The following is a 22,761-nucleotide window of genomic DNA, read 5'->3' on the forward strand; positions in this document are numbered from 1 at the left end:
TCGCCATGAACTGAGGCGGTCCAGCGTGGAGTGTGCTTAATGTACTTATCACCAACTTTTTTGTGATGAATATGTAATCAAAAAGCAAAAGTTATTGTATGACTTTATTGTGTTTTACTGTTAATAATGAGACAAAACTAGAGGGAAGAGAAGAAACTTGTTGAAATTTATTCTATAAACTTCTACAGTCGAATACATTACATCCATGGTTACACAACAAGAAAACTGAATACTGTGCAGCCTTACCAACGATCTCTTTGAAAACTTAAGTTACACAACACTGCCCCCTTCTGTTCCTCCCAACAAACAACACCAGCAGGACTACACTATTGATTTAAGAAAGTGAATATCATTGATTTCAAAGGAAAAAGAAGAGTGTTCATCTTTAATCTGGCAAAAATAAAGCAATCATGACCATATTCTCATTGATTTATAGCTGTGAGGAGGTCACTCTGATTAATGTATTTGCTTGAGAGGATTGCATATATTGCTGTCGTTGATCCTAGAATGAGGCTTGTCCACCAGTTTAATCTGCTAATGCTGTTGTTCACGGTGATAAACAGCAGTAGGCTTGTACCAAAACCGGTGTAGAAAAGCATCAAGCATTCATTTTGTTGTAAAAAATCTTGCTGCAACTTGGGTGTTTCCCATAGCAGTTACAGTGAAATGTTTACATCAGTATGATCATAACAGAGCCTTGAAACGTGAAAATTAAAAGGATATCAGAATGCAAAAGCAATGCTACACAGAGCATCAGTATACAGAGCTGCTATATCAGACATCAGCAAAACAAATGTGTTTTTCTGTCAGTTTGATATACTGAATTAATGTGGATGAGGATGATAATTGCACTCAGTCACTACAAAACTAATTCAGGTAGAATTAAATGATTTTTTTATACAAGATCTGTAGCGCTACAACACAACAGAAAAGAGCGAAGCTAAAAATAAAATATGGACATAAATACATGCGGCTCTGCAGATCAAAAGCAAAGCCAAGTTTTCAGACGGAGCGATGAACGATGTTGAATAGGTTTTTCCTCCTTATTCGGATCATCTTCTTGTCATGAGCTGCAACAGAACAGAGCAACACAATAACAGCATTTTAGAAAACTACATTTAAAATATCTGACACCTACCATTAAGTTCTACAGTTAAACGGTACTGAATATTAAATTCCAAATCATAATCATACCCTTTCTGCTTCGAATGCACTTTGTTATACAGTCTTTTCTGGATGTGAAGTTGTTCTCATTTCCTCCGCAACCACTGTAGGAAAACATCTGGCATCTCTTGGTCCTGGGGTTGAATGCAAACCTCCTCTCTGCACCGTGACATGTCCCCTGCTCCACAGGCCTGAAGCACATCTCTGGAGACTTCAACTCTGCAAATCACAGTAAGAGCCAGAAAATATCAAAGCTCGTCATTAGTCAGTCAGTCTGCATCTGAAATGACGTTTATCATCCTGTACATCATTCTGTAAATCATCACTGGGGTGAAGGATGTAAGGTCCTACTGCACCTCCAGGATATTAATGCCTGTTTGCTTTTTATCAACATTTTCTTAGCTTTTGACTCCACATGGGTTCATATCTTTACATGTTATGCCACAGTCTGACTTTGAAATCGATTTTGTCCAGTGTCTGCAGGCTCTCAGACTTAAATTGGCAGATCTGAAGAAGTGAGAGTTGCTATCATGGTCTCCCACAGGGCTTTGTAAGCTATCCTCTGATTTATTCTAAAGCTTCACGGTGAGAAACACGGTTGTGGTTGAGCTGTAGCAACGGTTGTTAGCATTCATGAGGGGTCTTTCCTACATTGATTTTCATAGGTAAACACTTCTAGCATTCCATCTTTGAAGTCATAACGTCTAATGTTTTGTCACTACTGATATCAATAATGTCATCAGTATGTATTGACAGCTTAGTTAAAATGAATCCATCTCTTTGATCCAAATGACCACAACAAATTAAGTAATAATGTGGTAAGTATTGGACCTTTGAGGAAATGCCCTTAAACCACTTATTTCATGACAAAGTCATTTTGAATTCACCTCAGCAAACATCAAACTGCAAAATAGAGAAACCCTTCAGAGTAAAATGGATATGCTGGATGGAAATGAAATGTTGTAACACTAGAAGTATTAATGCATGTTTGGTATGTTTTGGAAGAACCAACTCTCAGTTTCTTCAGTTTGGGATTAGTTTAGACAGTAGGATCCACATTAGGTCTTCAGCCTCTGGCTCCAATCTTGTACATCGTCGAATAACCACAAGATGTCAGTCTTTGTTTTTAACATTTCATCACATGCCTGGCAGAATGACAAAAGGCTCGAGATTGTGTGCCAGTTCTACAATGCTCATTTTCCAGCGTCTGTGACTTTTCAAATGCTCATTTCCTGATATTTATTTCCCAGACAGATCATTACCATATACCATCCCTGAAATCTGTCTAAATTAAGATCTGAATAATTTGTCGTTACTCTAAGGAGTTTTACTTAAATGCCAGCATTCTTTCCTGAGAGGTATTTTCCTCACAGGCTGGAGATCTAATCACACATTAGCAGGGAGCACCACTGAGACCAACTCATTCTGAATCTTTCCCTCTCTATATTTTCTGACAAGAGTGAAACTGAGCTCTTAAAATTATAATTCCTTGAATAGCTGAAGGAGGCAGGGTCTCCTTTGTGCTCTCCTGCTGCGTCACAAAGGAGCCTCGGAACAGGACAATCGCGATATAAGCTCCCTCACTCCTAATACACAGAGAATAATTAGTGGGATTATGTGACAAACTGGCTGTGGGAAGGAGACGTGGATGCACTCTGTTTCTGCCCTTTGCCTCGCACAACAGAAGCAATTTTGCAAGCTGTCTGCCATTTATGCATCACTGCACCTTGGCATTTTATTTTATTACAGTTAAGTTATTGGCAGCATGCACTGGTTTAATAAACGAGCTGGATTTGCTTACTTTCAAGTGTAAGCGGAATTCAGAATTCAGGACGGACCGGCGGCTCCTCTGAGGACAATGTGACTGATTTCATTGCGTCTTACAACAGTTAATCTAATCTGTGATGTCTGCAGTGAATGAACTTCTTCGGCTTTGTGCTTTGCTGTCTTCATTTACGTAAAAAATAAGTATTAGGCACAATTTCTTCCCTCACTGATCAATTACTGAACTAACAAAAACTGTAATTACAACAGGTTAATCTCTGATGTCGTTACTCAGGCTGAAATTCATTCCTAGGATGCCTTCAGACAGAAAGCAAAGCTAATTTTAGTCTTGCATCATAACCCAGCTGACGTGCTCACAGTACAGACGTTAGCTGTGAACTAGAAAGGAACATACATTACTGGAACAACATACACACATTTCCTCCAGTCCCCCTCTCTCTTTCTTTTCTCTGGTGTCTGTGCATTTTTTACTTTTTTACTGTTTTACTCAAACTGAAAGATTTTTTCAGCTTATGAGCCTTCAACACAGTTTGCACATGAGAAACGTGTTTATTCCCGGCCACTTGCATCTTTCCTTTGATTTTATACATAATCACACCAGGGCTCCGTTCAAACACACCTTTATGTTCATGTTGATTGCGTGCAATTAAAGCATCATCTCACTTGTCTGTCATACTGGGAGAAATGTTACTTTTGGGCCTATCATTCCTACATTTAGTTAGGCTTTCTTACCTTTTGCTCCTTGATTTGTGTCATTTGGTTGCACCTGAGGTTCATGTACGGTCAGTTCCCCTGAGAAACAAACACAAGTGTCAAGGGATCCGTCATATTACTGCCCAGTTCAACAGTTTGGGAAATACACGTAAGCAACAGTAGCAATACTACAGTGCAGGAATATTAAGTAAAAGACATGAATTTAAATCTTTACTTAGGTAAAAATACAAACGTATTAGCATCAAAATATAATTTATTTAATCAATCAATAACAAAAAATTACATCAATAACAATTTATTTTAATCTATAATATGTCATCATAATTTATTTTGGGGCAGCTGTGGTTTATGAGGTAGAGCTTCCATATTGGAAGGTTGCTGGTTCGATCCCCAGCTCCAGCTGCATATCAAAGTGTCCTTAGCCAAGCCAAGATTTAGTGGAGTATAAATTAATATAAATATTTGCCTTTGAATTTGTAGTGTAATGAAAGTATAACGTAGCACAAAATGGAAATGCTCAAGTAAAGTATAAGTACTTCAAAACTGTAACTTAATGTGCTTAGTTACTTTCCACCACTCACTTGCAGTAGAACATGATGTACTTTCACACTTACTGGTCAATATGCTGGGCTGCACCACTCTGGACATCCTGGCAGGGTGTGTGTGGACTTCTGTGGCTTTGGTAGGTTTCACTGTCATCACAAAACAACAAGAACAACAACATGAGAACACACGGCTGCCCACAGAACATGAACTGTGAACTGGCATTTTTATATCAGTCTATACTTAGATCTCATTAAACCCCAGTAATCAGTCATAATTAATGTAAGTGTAATTTAATTATGATCAGACTATAAAGCACATTGGTCTGCAACCAGATAGAATCTACTAATGAAACCAGGCAGAATCTGTCTGAAATTGTTATCCATTTAATAAAAAAGTAAAAAGAAAAAGCTTTCCCAATTGATTTTCAGCGCAACACAGGCTGTCGGCAGAATTGGTCACAGCCGACTGACTTGCTTGTTATTTTCTTTGACAATTTCAATATCTAAATGGCTTCTAAGTCGTGCCTAAGTCTGGCGTAATTGAGTGTGCTTTGGTCACTTAAAAACGATTTAAATGCTAAATCAAGGTGGAATGTGATTTCATGGTCAGCTAAAATTCATCAGAAAGTTAATTTTCTGGGCTAGAGCTATTTTGATTATGTCACCCCGGTGAAATAAGTTTTCATCTGTTGTGCAGCAGCAGCGATCAGCCGTCTATGAGTCCCAACATATGGGAATAACACCTTACACACAGCTTTGATTTAAAGGCAGGAAAAGTAATTACTTGTTTGGCCAAATTAAAAAATCCTTACGATGACAAGGTAAAAATGGCACAGACTGCAGCCACAAATCTTGGCTCAGACTTCTCCAGCTGGTTTGTAAGGCTGAGGTGCAGATGTGTTTCCTTCTATATAGCCTTAATGGCCTTCAACAGCCTAAATTTACACAAGAATAAAATCACACAATATTTCTGTCTGGACAACTTGTGTGTCAAGCTGTCCTGTAAAAGGACAGAAGTTCAACCTGGCCTACCTGGGTTCTGACATTTCGCCTGGCACTCCGCCATGCTCCTGAAATTGTTGGCATTCCCAAAGCAACCGCCGTAAAAGAAATGCCTGCACTGCTGACTCTTGCTGTCAAAGAAGTAGCGCGTCACCAGGCCTCGACAGGGACCAGGAGCTTCGGCTAAATGACACGGGTTCTTGTCGTCTGGGAAAGGCAGAGGGAGAACATTTATGAGGAACTGAGAGAAGACTCCATTGCAGCACTTCATTGTTGAATATATGAAATGTCTTTGTTTCTCTTTGCACACATATGAAATATCTTCCAACAAAACTAGTGATAGTTTTTGCTTATATAGTATACACTGTATAGACAAAAGTATGCAGACACACATTTTTATGGGGCTGCTTTTCGGGGTTGGGCTCAGCCCCTGACCTCCAGTGAAGGGAAATCTTAATGCTTCAGCACACCAAGACATTTTGGACAACTTTGTGGCAACAGTTTGGGGAAGGCCCTTTTCTATTCCAGCCCACACAGAGCTCTGACCTCAACCCCGGGGTGAACTGGAACGGAGATTGTGAGCCAGGCCTTTTGGTCCAACATCAGTGTGTGACCTCACAAATGCTCTACTGCATGAATGGGCACAAATTCCCACAGAAACACTCCAACATGTTGTGGAAAGCCTTCACAGAAGAGTGGAAGCTGTTAGAGCTGTCTATGTGTTCAAAATGCAATGTCATGAAAGTCCAGATTGGTGAAATGGTCAGGTGCCCCAATACTTTTGTCTATAAAGTGTGTGTATCTGAAGGAGATCATGACAAAGAGTTCAATACAGTGAAACTAAATATGTCTTGAAAAGTAAAACCCCTGCAAGGTAAGACCAAGATGCAGCAGGAACACAGTAATAAAGACATGCAGAGGGAAGATGTAGCTCTTCAAAGCATGTGCAGTGCATAAGGATCAGTAAATGAACTGCAGGCCGTAGTCACAGTGTCTTCAGCAGTACATCTGTGACATTTTCCTCTCCTGTCAGGTATCAGATTCACTCTCACGTATTCTCTGCAAGCTGAAAACTCATGTTCCCTTGTCCCCAGTGAACCACATCACCTCCTCTGTCATGTCTTCCTTCTCTGCTTTCTTTTCTGTCATATCTGTTCTAGTCTTCTAGCTTTCATTTCCTACTTCTTAGCATATATTATCATCCCCGGGTCTCAGAGTATTGGGATCCCAGCATTTCAGCTTTAAGTTACAGTTTGATATTCATCTAAGTTCTTTCACTGTGTAAGGCTGTTATAATAGTACAGTTTGTCTGCCTTTCCTTGATGGCAGTTCTTCATATTTACTTTGTAACTTTTGCACTCAAAGATAGCCCAGTTGTTGTGGGTAACTGGGTGGTGGGCACTGCTATCACAACCATCACAAAACCTGGACGAAAAGTGTCTTCAACTTTAAATTCTTATAAGTGTTGTTTTTTTAAACTACTTCTTCTATCTACAGTTTTAAAATAACAATTAGGAGAAACTTTACAGATTGCTGAGGCAGTGAAATAAATAAGTAACCCCTTTAAAACTGCAACAACCTACCAGTGGATTAGTGAGTACAAACTGAGCAAGGATCACTACCGTAAAAAAATATGTTAAATTCTAGGGGAGATAAACTAAAAACATGCTACAAAATATAAACAAAGACACACAACCACAATTTTAATAGCCTTATATATCACTGTGAAGGTTTTGAATATCCGCAGTCTGGTGAAAGGTGCCCATGATTAAGAGGCTATCACTGTAACATCTAAACACATTTATAAGGTGCCTTTGACTTAAAAGCATGAGCGAAAAGATGTGTCAAAGGGCAGTCTAACACACTTTCTAGAGCAAAGTAACGATGAATAATTCAGAAACACAGTTTTCTATCAGAGCTGTGAAGGTGGAAGAGGTGATTTGTGTTATGAGGAGAATTATCGGTTAGTTCTTTTTTTCCAGCACAGAATCCTACGGTTCATCGTTCCAGAGAGTTTCGGCTGCTATCCAAGGGGAACAACAGTGTTTCAGCAAAACAGACTTCAACATTTAAGACCAGCTCGAATGATTGTGAGTGGGAGCTGGGTTTGTGTATGAACAAACACATATTTTCCTTCTTTTTTCTTATTTTGGCCACTTGAAGTGTCATCCCCGGTAAGATGGCATTTTAAGACAATACACGATTAATGTATTGAATACTAACAAACTAATTATTTGCAACAACTTTGTATTATCCCATCGTCCTTTATCTCTTCACTTGCTCAAATGATTTCTCACTGCTTGTTTTCCTTCCTTCATTTTTCTCCAATATATCTCAACAGGTTTTGAAAGCTGATTGTTGTTCTGCCTCTAAAAGTGCTGACACCATCTTGGTCAGGCCTCCTGTGGAAAAAGGGAGACGACTGATCTCTAATGGAATGGAAATTTAAGCAAAAGAAATGAACTCAGGCGTAAAAATCGCAGTTGCTCCTGGATAGAGACAGACGTAATCCAATCACATGGAAATACACTGACCTCTGCAGACATATCAGACTATTCGGCTTTTATTCCTGATTACTTTGTTATGATGTTACTGCTGTCACATATTGTAAAGTGTGTTTCATAAATCTGGTGGGATCGAAGCCCCGGTGTCCAGGAAGGTTAAGGATTAATGCAGGCAAAGACGAGTATGTTATCTCCATTGTGTAGTGCTGCCAGATCATGGAACCACATGACATCAATTTTTCCTCTCCTGGTGAGGAAATTTTACCAGTATTTTATCCACCTGAACATCCAATCATCACTCAAGTATAGTCTATTACATGGAAGAGAGTCAACAAAAACATGGATAGTCAAAGTTGTCATATTGACCCTCAAGGCCTTATCATTGATTCACAATGCAAACTGAATTATTGAGTAACATGCAAGAAAGCAGTCTGCCTTAAAAGTCGCCAGCAGCTGCTGGTAGCTTCTGAGCAGTGAAGTAAATTAAATTATTTTTGCCCAGTCTGTAGCTATCTAACATCCTCTGACCTTGACCTCTGCCTGCGCTGCAACTTTGGCTCAGAATGGTTGTTTTGAATGTGGCCTCATTTGCTTGGCACAAGTAAGCAAATCAGATCATTCAAAACACAAGCCACATGTGTTCATTAGTCAGTTGTGGTCAGTTATAGTCAACTAATGAATGCAAACTTGCCACTGCATGAACAATGGTTACATAACCTTTGAACCGAGCCACAATTTATTAGGTGCACTCCGATACTTAGAACTACACCTGTGGTTATTTCTTTAAAAAAGAGCCTTTTGTTCAATTAACAGCATGGATTTTTGCTTTAATATACACTACCAGAGAAAAGCAATGGAAAAAGTCAAAACTGAGGAACTGAAAACAAAAAAAAAAATCCTTGGTGATCAATTTTCTATCAGCTGACTAACTGATTAATAAACTGTTTCAGTTCTACAAAGTACTATGCTCACATTTTATCCAGCCCAGATTTCCTTAATAACCTACCCAAGTCTGCCACCTCCAGCAACATCACATTGTTTGTGCTGTTGGCTTTTCTGCCCCCTTTCTTTTCCCTTTGCTTACTTTGTTTTTTAACAATGTCTGTGCTCACAGCCTGAGCAGAGCCCCTGGGCTAAGAAAGAAAAATGAGTTGGACTGTCACATAGAAGCACATGTGTTTGTGTCTCCGACCTCTTCTAGCAAGAGGACATCAGTCCAGAGGAAGATTCTGGAACACAATGGGTATGACTCATTGGGATTTCAGTAAAACATCGTGGCTGGAAAGAAAGAAAAAAAGAAAACCTTTGCCAGGCTCAGACATAAAAGAACAAAAGTGTCCCAGGCAGTCAGAATGTTCCTCACATTGGTTTGCGACCTTTACAAGAACATTCTTGTCAAGCTGCCTGTGACAGTGTCAGCACGTGTAAGAAACATCAGCACGGCAGAAGGTATTACTAACCGATCAGAGGAATAATTTTGAGTGTTTTTGTAGTGTGTGCTCTTTGTGGGAATTAAAATGTCACTGATTTGATGATAACAGCCCTGCTGCAGAAGACGTTAGCCCTTGAGAGCTGCTTTCTGTGCAAATGAGATGACATTTTTAAATGTCTGTAGCCGTTAAATAAAATCCTTCTTAGTCGCAAAGGCAAGAATTCAGTGCATGTGTGTACTGTATAAAGACCAAAAAAAACCATTTAACATCATATTAACCAAAGATTTTATATCTTTGGATGAGGATCACATGAAAAATATCAATGGATTGTACTGCTCAGTAAAAATAAAAGACTGATCTTAATTCAGTATGATTTTAAATCCATGTACAAATACATCAAACTTAATAAGCCAGACAAGATTGTTCATTTTAGTGCAGTGGAGCTCAAGGCTACCTGATTTTCTCACTGATGGATTCATTTGTTTTACAGCGATCACACTCATGTCTGTTGTTTGTAAAATACAGCTGAGGTCCAATTCCATACTTACAGTTAGTATGCAAGAAATTAAGATGCAGCCAACGAGGATGACATCTTCATATCACTGTATCACTCATGGATGCATTAAAGGGAAGTGGATACATGTTCATAGATGAAGCTTTTTATGAAAGTCGGATGGATGGATGGATGGATAGACAGATGAACTGTCTTTGTAGTGCAGGTTGTTTGTGTGGAGACTGACGAGGGGACATACAATGGAGGAATCTACTGTATATGACAGCGTCTGCCAGATTCATTCATGATTCTCCTGTGTGCATAACGTATCAAACAGTATGGAATAAGAAGCTGAAGGTCATTCTTTGCCAGAGGGAGAAAACACTTAGTCACATCACAGAATAACATGGAATCTGAATACTTTGATAGATGTGCTAGTGCGTTACATGTGAGGGCATATTTCACGTGGATCAGACGAGCTTGAGCATTAAAGATGCATTGTTTTTCCTGCTGCGGATGATAAATACACTTACAGACCATACAAAGGTGAGAGAAAGGTGTTCTTCTCCAGTTTCCTTTTTGACTTTCACATGCATATCTTAACACCACTCTGCTCGCCTGAAGGGCTGTTGAACCAACTGCGGATAAAATCACTGGTAGCTGAAGGCCTAAATGTTGTGATTTCGGATGCTTGTAAAGAGCAGCAGTATTACGATATATTTACTGACATCCTGTAAACAGCAGCTAAGTGCAGTGCTGAGCGACACAAAGCAGGTGTTAAAAACTAGCTAAGGAAGACGCAGTTTTCCTTTCCTTTTAGTCCATCTCTTCACATTCACATTCACACAGCCACCTCTCACCTTCAAGGGCTTTTGCTGTGCTATAGAACATCAAATTTCAACACTGTGTGTGATCTAGGATTTAGATTTCTGCTTATGTGCATCCGTTTGCATCAGTCATGCAAAAAGACAGAAGACCTCTAACGGCTACCACATAATATCCTTGAACGTAACCGTGGCACTCGGCTGTCTCGCGCCTGAGGAAGAGGAAAACCACAGATATGTTGACGGCGGAGTGAAAATAGGAAAAAGGAACACGTTATGTCTGCATGCTCATATAGCTGCCTCTTGTCTCTGAGACACTCACATCAGCTCTTTATGACAATACTGAAGATCTAAATCCAAAAATCACAAACACACCATCAGTGTTACTGGAACTGATACACATAATTTCCAGGCTCAATCCTATCTATGTGCTGCAGGCACATCACCCACAGTGTTTCAGGATGCTGTGAAGGAAATAAACTGATTCCCTGTTATAAATATCTGGATGTTTTCATCAGAATTACTCTGAGCAGAACACTTACCTGGGAACACTGCCACGGCTCTTCCCTACAACCATTCAGAATCCAGTGAGGGGAAAGTATTTTTAGCTACAATTTTCATTTCATTCTAAGTGAAAGATGAAAACATTTCAATGCCAGGATATTTTACAGTCCTGGTTGAATGAAAACCTTTAAAGTAGACGTATACACACTCTTAATTATGTGTAATTGACAAACTAAGCATTTTGTTTGTCGGCTGTTGGTGGTTTCGGTTGTTTTTTAGACTGTATCATTAACAACAGACTCTGTTGTCAGTTTCTGTCAACTAATTCAACTTTAACTTACTACTTACTTACTATGAGTAACCTATGAATAATACAGCGCTGGCCGTGCCCATATTTCTCATTAACCAGATGCCTTCAGGAAATCTGTTCAGAATTAATGTGTTGGCGTATACCAACAAAATGACTTAATAGGGTTTTATGCCCAAGGTGGCGATCAAGCCTAATGAGTAACAAAAGTCCTTGAAACAAAACCGACCATTTGCTACAACATCCTTGTCCTGTGTGCAATTATGAAGGCTAATCCCTTTAAATCAACAATGTCGAGGTCCATGTCTGTGCCACTGCTAACTGCAGGTGGTGACAGTAAAATCTGTTCAGAGTATAAAGGAGAATCTCTGGAAACATGCTGTTAATGTAGTCGTACGTGTCAGCCAAAAGGGGTCAGACTCACCAGAGACGACACACGTGTCCTCACAAGCTTCCAAGGTCTCAAAGTTGTTGGCATTACCTCCACAGCCTCCATATTCAAACGGCTCACAGCGTCCAGTGTCGATATTGAAGAAGAATCGGTCCTTAATGGCCTTGCAAGGCCCCGGCTCGTTCTTGAGGGCGCACAACTCATTGAAGATGAAGAGCTCGGGCTGCGGTTCATCTGCTGAGGTGGTACAGAAAGACAAGTTTTAGTACTTGGCTTCTTGGTGCGCTCTAAAAAGGGTTTGTGTGTGTATGGGAAGAAATTAGGTCACAGCATCAAACTGTAACCCCAGGCTATGAGATACGGTAAAGCTGCATGCCAGTATAATTTCTAAAAGACTTCAGTGTATGGTCTGACAGCTAATTGTTTTCCTTGGTGAGCTGTGCGACCTGACTGAATGTTCAGATGGAATACCTAATAATGCAAGTCAAGTCACTCAACCACCATTTTTATCAGATACTCAGAACGCAGCATCTGGTTTCGGCTTAGGCCTACAGGTGTTTTTTTTATTTATTTATTTATTTGCTTTGCATCTTAAGTGAGAACAAGAAACCATCAGAAAGCACCCGAAACTCCCAGTAAACAAACAGATCCAAGCAGGTGGCAGCTGGAAGGGGGGTGGTGCGCGAAAGCAGCTGGAATTTCACAGAACACCACACGATAGTTTACACTGCAGCAGATCGTGTGTCTTTAAAATATTCTGTCTGCTGTGGAGGGCATGTCTGATCAATGTGTGCATGGTGAATATTCTGCTGGACAAAGACAAAGCCTACGGCCCTTCTCATTCATAAAAGGTGGTGTGTCAGACTGGAAAAAGGTGACATAAAACCTTCTGAGCTCTACTAGCCACTGTTGTGCATGTTAAATCACTAGCTCAGCATGCTTCTTGGAACTGGCTTTTTCTGCCCTCATCCCTGCTGTTTTTAGGTCAGGCCTCTGTTATGCCCGCCCGTCGCTGCGCGGATACTTCAAAACGCACTGACAAGCGAGGGATCTCTGTCCAAAGGGATTTGCAGAGGGCTGAGACTTGAGTGGCAGTGTTTAAAAATGTCTTTCTTCATTGGACACATTCATTTTCAATAACTTTGATGTTATATGATCTCTCTGCATATATTTTTACATGATATCAGCACAGAGTGGAGAGTGACATGAAAGGGGAGAAAAGGGGAAAAGTTGAACAAGCAATGACCCGGAATGTGAATGTGAGTTTTCAGCCAAACTCCAACATGTCATCTGGCCCACAGCGTATTCATAAATTCAGAAAATGCCCACATTCAAAGTTACTCACCACTGAAAGAGGACTAGTCCATCAATCAGCTTGCCAACCCCTGGCAATGAGCCAAAAAGTCGGTAATTCATAGTTCACCCATTCTACATAATCTGATTACTCTCCAGCTCAGTCCTCTCTACTCTGTGAGCCCAACATCACAGCGCCCGGCTCCAAGGCTGACCGATCCCAGGAGCTTACAGCAGCACAACAGCAGGACAACAGGAGGTAATTGAGATGTCAGAAAATCACTTAACATGTCTATTAGATACAAGAGGCAACACTTGGGTTTATTTTTATTGGCTACTGAGTCTCAAACTAATATTTTTGTGTTCTTGCAGAGACTCTAGAATGGATCTAAACGCTAAAGTGATCAAATATGTTGTTTTTTTTTTTTTTTAAATCACTAAGCTCATAAGCAGTTTAATCATCTTCCAGTTCTATTTATTTTTCTGGTGTGACTTGAAGCTTCGTAAACAAACATTCAATTATTTTTCTATCAAAGCACATCCTGTAATGGACCCACCCTGCCCTGTGCTATCAGCGCAGTCCCTCTGCCAGCTGAGGTAATGAGGCTCACCACAACAACCTGCCTTCCTCTTTCACCCCCTCCAAGTTATAACCAGGGACACCAATCAAATGCTACCAATCTCATTCCTTCCATCTGACCTGTGGTATTGCTGCTGCTTGTGGGGTTGGAGTGAGGGCGGCAGGGCTTCCCTGCAGAGACTTGTGGTACTTCTTATTTATATTCTTGTTGTCGTGTCTGATAAGCATTGCAATATTGGGCCGTCTAGCAGAGGAGAAATTACACTGCAACACAGGCAATCAGGCTCTCCGTCTAGAACCCAACCCCATTTTAGCTATGCAAACATACCTCACAGCTGAACCACACTGAACAAACTTTACAGAGAAATAATGACAAGTTGAGATTATTTACTCTCAATGGATGCCTCAAGGTACCATCACTACAACTGAGTCATTCCTTTTGGGGAAAAAACGTGGTGCGGACTGGTCTTTTGTGAAATCTGAAAATAAGTTGTTCAGTAAGCCAGACTTTGGCTGCCCTAGAAGAGGGAAGAAAACATGTCCATCCTACTGATTTCTGCTTGTCTGAGACAGACCAAAGTTAAATATGCAATGTGTTCTTCAATCACTTGTGTTCAATGTCCAGACGGAGGTACTGTGAAGCAGCCCAAAAGAAACACAACCAAATTCTCTGCAGGTAACCATAAATGGTCACTGAGGAACGGACAGAGACACATGCATGCATAGTAAATTATTAAACGTCTTTTGACTGTAACTTGGAATGGATGTTTAACATAGACAAGGTCCCAAGCAGTTATTCTTTATAGTTATTTACTGCCAGTAAAGTTATGTTCACGCTCAGGGTGTGGTGTGGCCCAGGGGTTGATCATGTTCATTTCATTCATTCGGTTATAATAACAAGGTGCTTTTCAGTCGGTATAATTTTTGTTATTTATTCAAAAACTTTGTTTAGCCTGCACCTAAATGTAACAAATATATGCATAAATGTAACACACACATATATATATAAATGTTTATACTAATTTAATGAGATATCATGTACACAAATATCACGTGACTCTATTGACAGTATTGATAATTTAATTATGTATGAGACGACCCTATTTTAGGTAGGCTATCCCATGTTAGAGAAGCAGCTTTAGCCTATGGTGGGGCGCCCCCCTAAAACAACTGTAATGACATGAGACCAAAATCTGATGATGAGTTCATGGTTTCCCTGTGTGCCTCTTACTCATAATGCTGGCTGACTAAATTGGCACTCAGTCATCAAAACTTTGAGAATCTCCGCTTTAATAAATAAAGTAAAACTTGTATTTAATCTCTGAAGTATAATGAAATACAGATTTTGAAAAAGAGGGGATCTGAACAGCCCTTTCAATGGCTCTGAATGCAAATAGCCCTTTCAGTGCACTTCACAAATCCGTCCAAGGCTCCAGATCTGTCACCAGGAAACCTCCACGTTGTTGAACAGGTCGTAAATAAATATAGTCCTACTCACACAATGCATCAGCAAAAAACTGCAGGAGCCAACCAACTAATCAGCCAGCTCCTTGAATTATGGACTGTGCAGAATAGGGAAACGGATTTTAGTTGCGTCAAATTTCCACTGGCAACAGATCTTCTGGGTACTGCTGACAGGCTCAGTTTGGCCAGGACCTGCACACACACTCACACATTTGGATAAAGATCTGAGTTGCTCAACGCGTGTACTGTGCCAAGCACCTCTATAATTCCAGATATGGGCAAGTTGAGTCCGCTTGAGGTCCAGTCCCAGCTTGTTCAGTATACCAGAAGATTATCCTGTATCTCCATTTCTCTGTTTAGCAAGAGGGGGCTTAAGCACTCACTGTACAGAAACCATAGCACAATAAAACAAACAAACAAAAACAAAACAAAACCATTCCTGATCACTCAGCACCACCACCAAAGCACACATCGTTATCAGGATGACAGTAAAGCATGATACTAATAAAACAGCTTGAGAAAGTGAAACATGTCGACAGCAAGAGCAGAGAGGACAAAAAGCAGAGCAGTGTCAAATTCTTGACAGCTCCGAGTAGCTTTGTCATCTGCAGACTCAACTACATGACTTTAGTCTCCACGAGAGAAAACACTTCCATGCTTTTTTAAATCCATGCTTTCTTTACATGCAGCTTTTTTGGATGTTTGAGTGAGAAGAGGCACATTCATGTGGTGATGTCATCAAAATTTCTTTAGTAACTCACTTTGTTAAATGGTTCATGAAGAAGAGAGCACAAACTCCATCACATAAACATATGACAGATTACAACACTTGGTCACAGCAGTATGTGAATACTCTGGTGAAGGAGCCAAAAGGGTGCATGCATCAGTGGCATCAGCGTTAACAGGCCTGCGACGTAAGAAATGCTGTCAGAGTTTATCAGAGCCGAGCCCTGAGTTCAGCTGTAAAACCTTAGGACAGGCTGTGACTCACCCTCAGCCCTTTGTCCGCTGGCCTCAGGGCACGGCTACCCTCACTGTGTGTATTTGTGTGTTTGTGTGTGTACTTTATTCGTCATTTTATTCAAATTTTAAAGGCTGCCATTCCACTTTCAACAAAATAATAAGAGGCTCCAAATGGATTGCTGTGTTGACCTTAAAACTACAACTTCTGATTTGTTTTCAATAAAGTTTCTTAACTTTATGGACAGTACTGGATTTATGTGTTCAGAACAGTACGTATATTTTTTCTCTTAATGGAGAAAGTTCAATCTAAAGCCCTTATGCTTTAGATTGAACCTATTATTTTAAAATAGGGTTGCAGTGCGGCTTATTTATAGCCTTAATAAAGCTAGGCCACATACTAATGTGTGTCTGCGACAATCTGTCAGCACAAAGAGTGACCAGTAAGTCCAGTTTTATGCAGGTTCGGGTTACAGTGTATAAACTAGATAACTTCTTAACAGGCGGAAAGTTGTCTCCCAACATAGGCTATTTACCATAAATATTTCCTAGAGACAAATATTCCAGTAATCCATTGCCACTGTATGTCATTTTGGGCGACAGCCAGCCCACAAAGGAAGTCTGAGAAATGCTAACTGTCAGAAATATTTCCATGACTGTTTCTACGAATGTGTCAGGAGAGTGTGTAGAGGAGGTGACTGAAACTACAATGACAGCTCCCAGTCAAGCTGCAGCTTCCATGTGTGTCCAGACTCATCATTCAATAAAACGTTTAAGAATATTTTTTGGGGGCTAAATGGAAGTTCTCATTATATTAAACATTTCCAGTGAGAAACATGCTGTCTTCACTTACAGAGGAGTGCAGAGGACTGATGGAGAGCTTCATCACATGGCACAATGACAATCACTATCTATTAGTCAAATTCCTTTGGTCAATAATATTGACTCTGTAAGAACACAAAGAACCTACAGAAATGTGGAATGTTGGTGTCACCAAATGAAATATGGACACTAAAAATGAATGGGAGGACTGGTGTTTTCACCACAATGCCTGGATTGGTCTGAATGACACCTTATGTTCTAGTCATACAGTAAATCCACTAGACAGAAGCACAAACAGAAACATGCTTCAATGGTATATTCTCCACACAGAATGCCAAATAATACTAATAAACTGGATTTACTCTTAGTTAAAGACATGGCTTCCTTATGAGCAAACATGTACATGTCACAAACTGGGACCGCCAAGTGGAATCAAACTGGTGAGTAAGCTGTGGCGGTTCAGTCTCACACATTTTAGGTTTTTTTGATTTGTTTTGTTTCACTTTAGATTTTATGATAAGACGCCCTGGGTGAAATATGAGCAGAACTCCTTTAACAACGCTTACATCAAGTGTGAAGATATCTAATGTGCATGGCTCCCACGCTACCAGCAGCAAAATATGGGTTGGATCAACTCAACAAGAGAAACTTAAAAAAAGAAGGGGTATAAGAAAACTAAAAAGAAACAAATAAATTCAGCTCATTAAGGAAATAGTCTCTGGCCTTTAAGCAGCTACAGAGAGATGACCTCATTCCTGCAGCAAACAGGGAGAACCCTTCCTATGGTGTTTCGTGTTGGGAGATCAAAGTGGGTTTCTAGCACCTTCCAAGGCACAATCTCCAGCAGATCAAAGAAATCCCCAGGAAACACGGGCACGTTCATGCCTCCAGGAGAAAACTGTTGCCATTTTGACGAACAATTAAAGCTTTGAGAGCTCGCATTGTGTGGTCGGGAAACAGACCGGGGGCTACCCTGAAGACTCAGTGAGCAGTGAACCTAGTTTTTGTGTTTGGGCAGCAACAGGCCTGGTCCTGTATGGTTTAGTACATAGAGCGTGACACAAACTCTGCCCAGACTGGTGGTTTGATTGTTGCTGGAGACACCCAAGTGGAAAACTTTGCCCTCATGGTACAGTCACACCATAGATCATATAATACCTTCCCTCTGTGTGAGCCTTTGTGTTTTATCTGATTTTGCTCTAACAAGTAGTACCGCAAGGAAACCTTATTAATTTTCTAAAAGGCTTGTGAGGCCCATGCATTTTTAATCAGAGCTCGTGTGTTGGAATGGCAGGTGGTGAGGGAGGAGGAATGCAGTGAGCGAGTTAATTGTCGCTCCACAACTCGATAGCTTCTGTAGACCCATTTGTCTGTGCCAAGCCAGCTTTATATTCATCTCAGCTTGCCTTTTCCACCAGCAACTTCTGATTTTTTTTTGTTTTGCTCTTTCAAACGGAAGACTCTGGACAGAAAAAAAATCAAACTTTAAATCTGACTTTTCATGGCTTTGACTCTTCCCGATATCTAACTGCTGCAAACTTAAACAGTTGTTTTTATCAGCTGACTTTATTCCACTAGCAGCTCAGTAGTGGAAAACTCCAAGCTCTTGCTGTCTGCAATGGCATTATCTTTTCCTTGTAATATCTAAGTTGAGCCCCTACCTGCTTCCCACTTGCTCCGGATAACAAAACAATAGTGGGAACCAGAAATCCGTCTCGCTTCAGTGATTCTGCCAAATCCGTGCTCTGACATTTGCAAAGTCTGACCGCTGCCGAACCGAGCAGTCCCACTCAATGCCAATTTAGAGATTGTCTTTGTGGCTTCTCAGCCAATCAATTGGACCAAGTGCCTTTCTTGAGCTGCGCTCTAATGGGGGTGTATTCGATCAGCTGAACTGCAGGTTGGCGACACACATCCTCCAAATGGTCTTGTCTTTGCAAGAAATCAAGCATGCATCTCTGGGAGCAACTTGGTGTCTGTCCCTTTAATTTGACAGAAGATGGCAACTTCTCAGTCCAGAAGGAGCATATGGCAAACAATGATGTGAACATAAGTTTGCCATAAGTTGCACAAGCCTGTAGGGAAGGAAGTACCAAGGCACCATCTGCCAAATTGGGAATGTCCCAGTTACAAAACACTTAGTGAATTATTCATTGCATCACTTACAATAACAACCAAATGACAAAAAGAGCAGCAATGTTCACACCAGTAACAGAAAATGTTGAATGGGTGGAAAAATCGAATGGTTTTCAATACAAACACCGCCAGCATATTAGAATTTGATTAAATGATTTATTATAAAAAATTCTCTATCATGTAAAATATAATGACAATTAAAATCTCACACAGTGGCAAAGTAACAACTGGTGAGCAGCTGCTAATTTGTAAGCTGATGTGGGCCAGTAGAACTTATTATTGTAATGCTGGCCCAATAGGAATTTCATAGGACATAACAAGAGCTATGAGGGACAGACGAACCTGTGGAGAGAAAAGTAACAATGGGATTGAGTTCCTGGCCAGCCAGACTGATTTTTAACACCTACGTTAAACAGAAAGCCAGCAAAATCTTGCAGTTTCTTAGAGGTTTTACTCACAAGGTTTTTGAAGCTTCTCTGGTTGATAGTGACTGAGAATATGTTTAGATATTTAATTATACTGCTGCTGCTGCTCAGGTTTCTTCACCCTGCTAATGTACCAAATTGTTTATTTGTCTCAGATCTTTTAACACGTAAAACTTAATTCAAACTGAGCTCCTTGTAAATGATCATCGAAAACAGAGATGCAAACAAAGTGTCACTCCTCGTCAATTAAAGTGAAGGTAAAGATGAACTGGCGCCCGGCCTATCACGCCATTCATCCCACAGCCCTACACGACAGAAGACCAGCCAAGCTTAAAGCTATGCAGGTGGCTCACCTCTGTGCACCTTTGAGCTGTTGTGCTATTAGAAGCTAGCAGAATGGTCACGCCATGTGATTCTCTCCACAAGATCAGGGATCAAATGCAGGGGTGGGAACACACAGCGCTTCTAATCCAACATGTGCATCCAAAGCATGCAGCACGGAGGGCACAGTTCGAACAAAGGCTCAGTTCAACCAGTCCCATCTCACATGTCCTGTGTTTTTCACATAAATAAATATGAGTTGATGCTTATTATTTTTCAGCTGCTACAACATAGAGCCTATTAGTCAGGGAAGCCTGCATGAAAAGGATAAACTTTAAAGACAAAACTGTCACCTCAATGCTTTATCATCATTACTATTTATTGTCCCCTTGAGGAAAACTTGAACTGGGCCTCGTGTAACTGCGGATGAGCTCTAATTAGAAAAAGCCACATAAGTAAACAAACGACACAACAAATCACACACACAGTAAGGTAGACAAGTCTGTAAAGACATGCACACACCATACAATCTCACCTCAAGCCACTGATCCCAAACACAAATACTTTTTCAAGTGGCATTAAAGACAAATTGCGCCAGCCCAGATGCCAACCGCACATTATCTTTAGGTCTAATGTAGCTTGACTGTGGCAGGCATATATGACTGTTTATAGCGTTTAACCGTGGAACCTTTAATGTTTTACTAAAAGGTATAACTACAGACTGCTCGTACAGCAGAGCACATAATCCTTCACTGAACAACTAGAGATTTTTGCCTTACTGACAAATGACAATGACAACACATGAAAAACCCAAAGTCAACAAAAAACTAAAGTTCTCAATGTTTCACTGTCAACACCTTCTCATGAATACTTACTATGGTAGGTTTGACCTACAACAAGCATAGGAAGGTGTTGAATTAGTGATTAGTGTAAACACTTCAGGGTTTTATTTTATTATCAAAATTTCTAAGAATCTGAATTGTAAATAATCCATATTGCACTCACTGTAATACTGTGACACTGTGCTATCTTATTGCTAAATCAGAAATTCTATATGAATTAAATATAAGCCTTTTCCGTATCTATACCATCACACTGATGTGATGTGAGAGCAGTGCTTTCAGAATGTGTTGTTTGGTCAAGATTATTTGCAGTTAGAAAATAAGAAAAAGACAACATCTTAACAATTATACAAAAATCCTGCAGGGTTAGACTACACTGCAGGTTTCTGAACAACCACTGAGACCATTTACCACATGAAAATAATAACCTTTAAAGAAAAACACTCTAAATGCATCTTCACTACTTAGCACAAAATGAAGCCATCTTTTGTCAAACATTGAACGGACCCTCGAGGACGCCACAGGCGGCAGTCATGACGGTTTGTGCCTCAGCCTCCTCTCCTTTGATGTGAATGTGATTACACAGCTGAATCAATGGGACGGACAGAAAGCGAGAGCAAGTGGCTCCTTCTCCGTCTGTGCAAATGTCATCTTCGACCGATCTGTACTGTAGATGCACTCTTTATTAGAAAAGAGGATCAATACAGCAGCCTTTTTCTGCAACGCAGGTTATCATTCAGACAATACAAATGAGGAAAAAAAGGTAATGTTTCTTCTATTGGTAATCAGTGAGCTTTAGTGCAACTCTCCAGAGCTGCATGGTTTCCTGAGAGGGATTGACCCTCCTGCTGCTGGGATCACACCTAAGGAGCAAGTTATTACACAGAAATGCACTTAATGTACGGCTGAAATTAAGTTTGCTTTCGTTTTTGTTTCCATTTTGTCAGCCGTGTCTGCAGCCTCTCTGTCCTCGAGCAGGCACCAGCACATGTTAAAAATGTTTGAACTTGAGCTAAAACTAAGCACATTTGCTGGAATCTCAGGTTTACAATTAATCTGCTTCATAAAGAAACAGAAAGTAACAGAAACAACTAAGAGGTGTGAGTTGAGAGGCTCAACTGCAGGCAAACACACAAACACTCCCACAGGAGTGTTTGTGTGTTACAGCTGGGTCACTGGGTGTTGCTGGGTCAAGCTGTCAAACTTACATGATTAACACGACGCGTTTTAATCATTTTAATCTGAGTAGAATCTTAGAATGTGTTCACAGATACCACATTTCTAATAATAACACTCTGAATTTATTTCTGTTGTTAGCTACGCAACTGAATTCCAACATTTTATACGTTTAACCAGGCTTAAATAATCAGCCAGCCACACTATTTCAATCTGAAGATGCTGCAGAGGAGGATCTTGCTGGCATAGTTTGCATTTTTCCTGTTATCTTTTGCTTTATTGGATGGTGGTTCATCTGACTGAAGGTCTTGTACAGCTGATAGTGCTGCCCCGATGAAAGCAGGATAGCTGAAACGGTGAAATGAAGCGTGGTGTACTGCACAGGAGTTGAGCAACATCTTGTTTTGATGAACCTGCCTGAAATTGGACTCAGCTTTGCTGTGCGTGTGCCCTCAAAGTTACAGTTTGGCTGAAGATAAACAAAGACAGATCCAAACACAACAAACTACAACCTCTGATTCTACCTTTGCTAAATCTTAGTACACTTAATAAGCTTGTTGTTAATTTAACCTCAGCCAATTTTTGTGCAGAAACATCAACTGCAGAGTCAGTTAACATCCAGCAGTCCAAAACAAGGAGCCCGTTGAGCACTCCCACCTCGTCCCAGCTGACACATGAGTGAAGACTAAGCGATCACTCTTTCATCATTCATCTTCTCTAAGCGCTACTTCAACAAGTTCAGACTTAGTTCACCTCTTTCTTTTATTACCTAAACCTTTCATACACTTAACTGACACTTGCTGCTGTTGGTGATTGCAAAGCAATTAGTCTGCACGCCGTCTTATGCCGAGAGGTGTTTTATTTCAGTTACCAAAACATATCGGGTCATATCTGCGCTATACTTTTGTCTCAGCGCGACTACAAGTTGCTTTTTAATGACCTTGAAGTTTGATTTTCTAAGAATCATTGCAAAATAGTGAAATAACACAACAACACAAGCAGTGGGACATCACTGAATATGTGGTGTCTTTATGTTGCACTTTTCCAAGTGACTAGCAGTTATCTCCAGCAAGTTC

The 22,761-nt window shown here is 40.4% G+C and overlaps 1 protein-coding gene across 2 annotated transcripts in view; it reads right to left on the reverse strand.

Annotated features, from left to right (window-relative positions):
* Positions 1–145: 145 nt before the first annotated feature.
* tfpia (tissue factor pathway inhibitor a) overlaps positions 146–22,761 on the reverse strand; it is a 29,534-nt gene continuing 6,918 nt past the window's right edge. The window contains exons 2-7 of one of the 2 annotated variants that reach the window (XM_046404156.1): positions 11,700–11,900; positions 5,241–5,417; positions 4,278–4,355; positions 3,682–3,741; positions 1,195–1,383; positions 146–1,070 (exon numbers count right to left, since the gene is read on the reverse strand). In XM_046404156.1, coding sequence (XP_046260112.1) covers positions 1,003–1,070; positions 1,195–1,383; positions 3,682–3,741; positions 4,278–4,355; positions 5,241–5,417; positions 11,700–11,900 — 773 coding nt within the window. In that variant the 3' untranslated portion in view covers positions 146–1,002. Of the gene's footprint in view, positions 1,071–1,194; positions 1,384–3,681; positions 3,742–4,277; positions 4,356–5,240; positions 5,418–11,699; positions 11,904–22,761 lie in introns of both variants that reach the window. The other variant, XM_046404155.1, reaches the window with a different exon arrangement.

Source organism: Scatophagus argus, chromosome 11, assembly GCF_020382885.2.
Source record: "Scatophagus argus isolate fScaArg1 chromosome 11, fScaArg1.pri, whole genome shotgun sequence".
NCBI lineage: Eukaryota > Metazoa > Chordata > Actinopteri > Scatophagidae > Scatophagus > Scatophagus argus.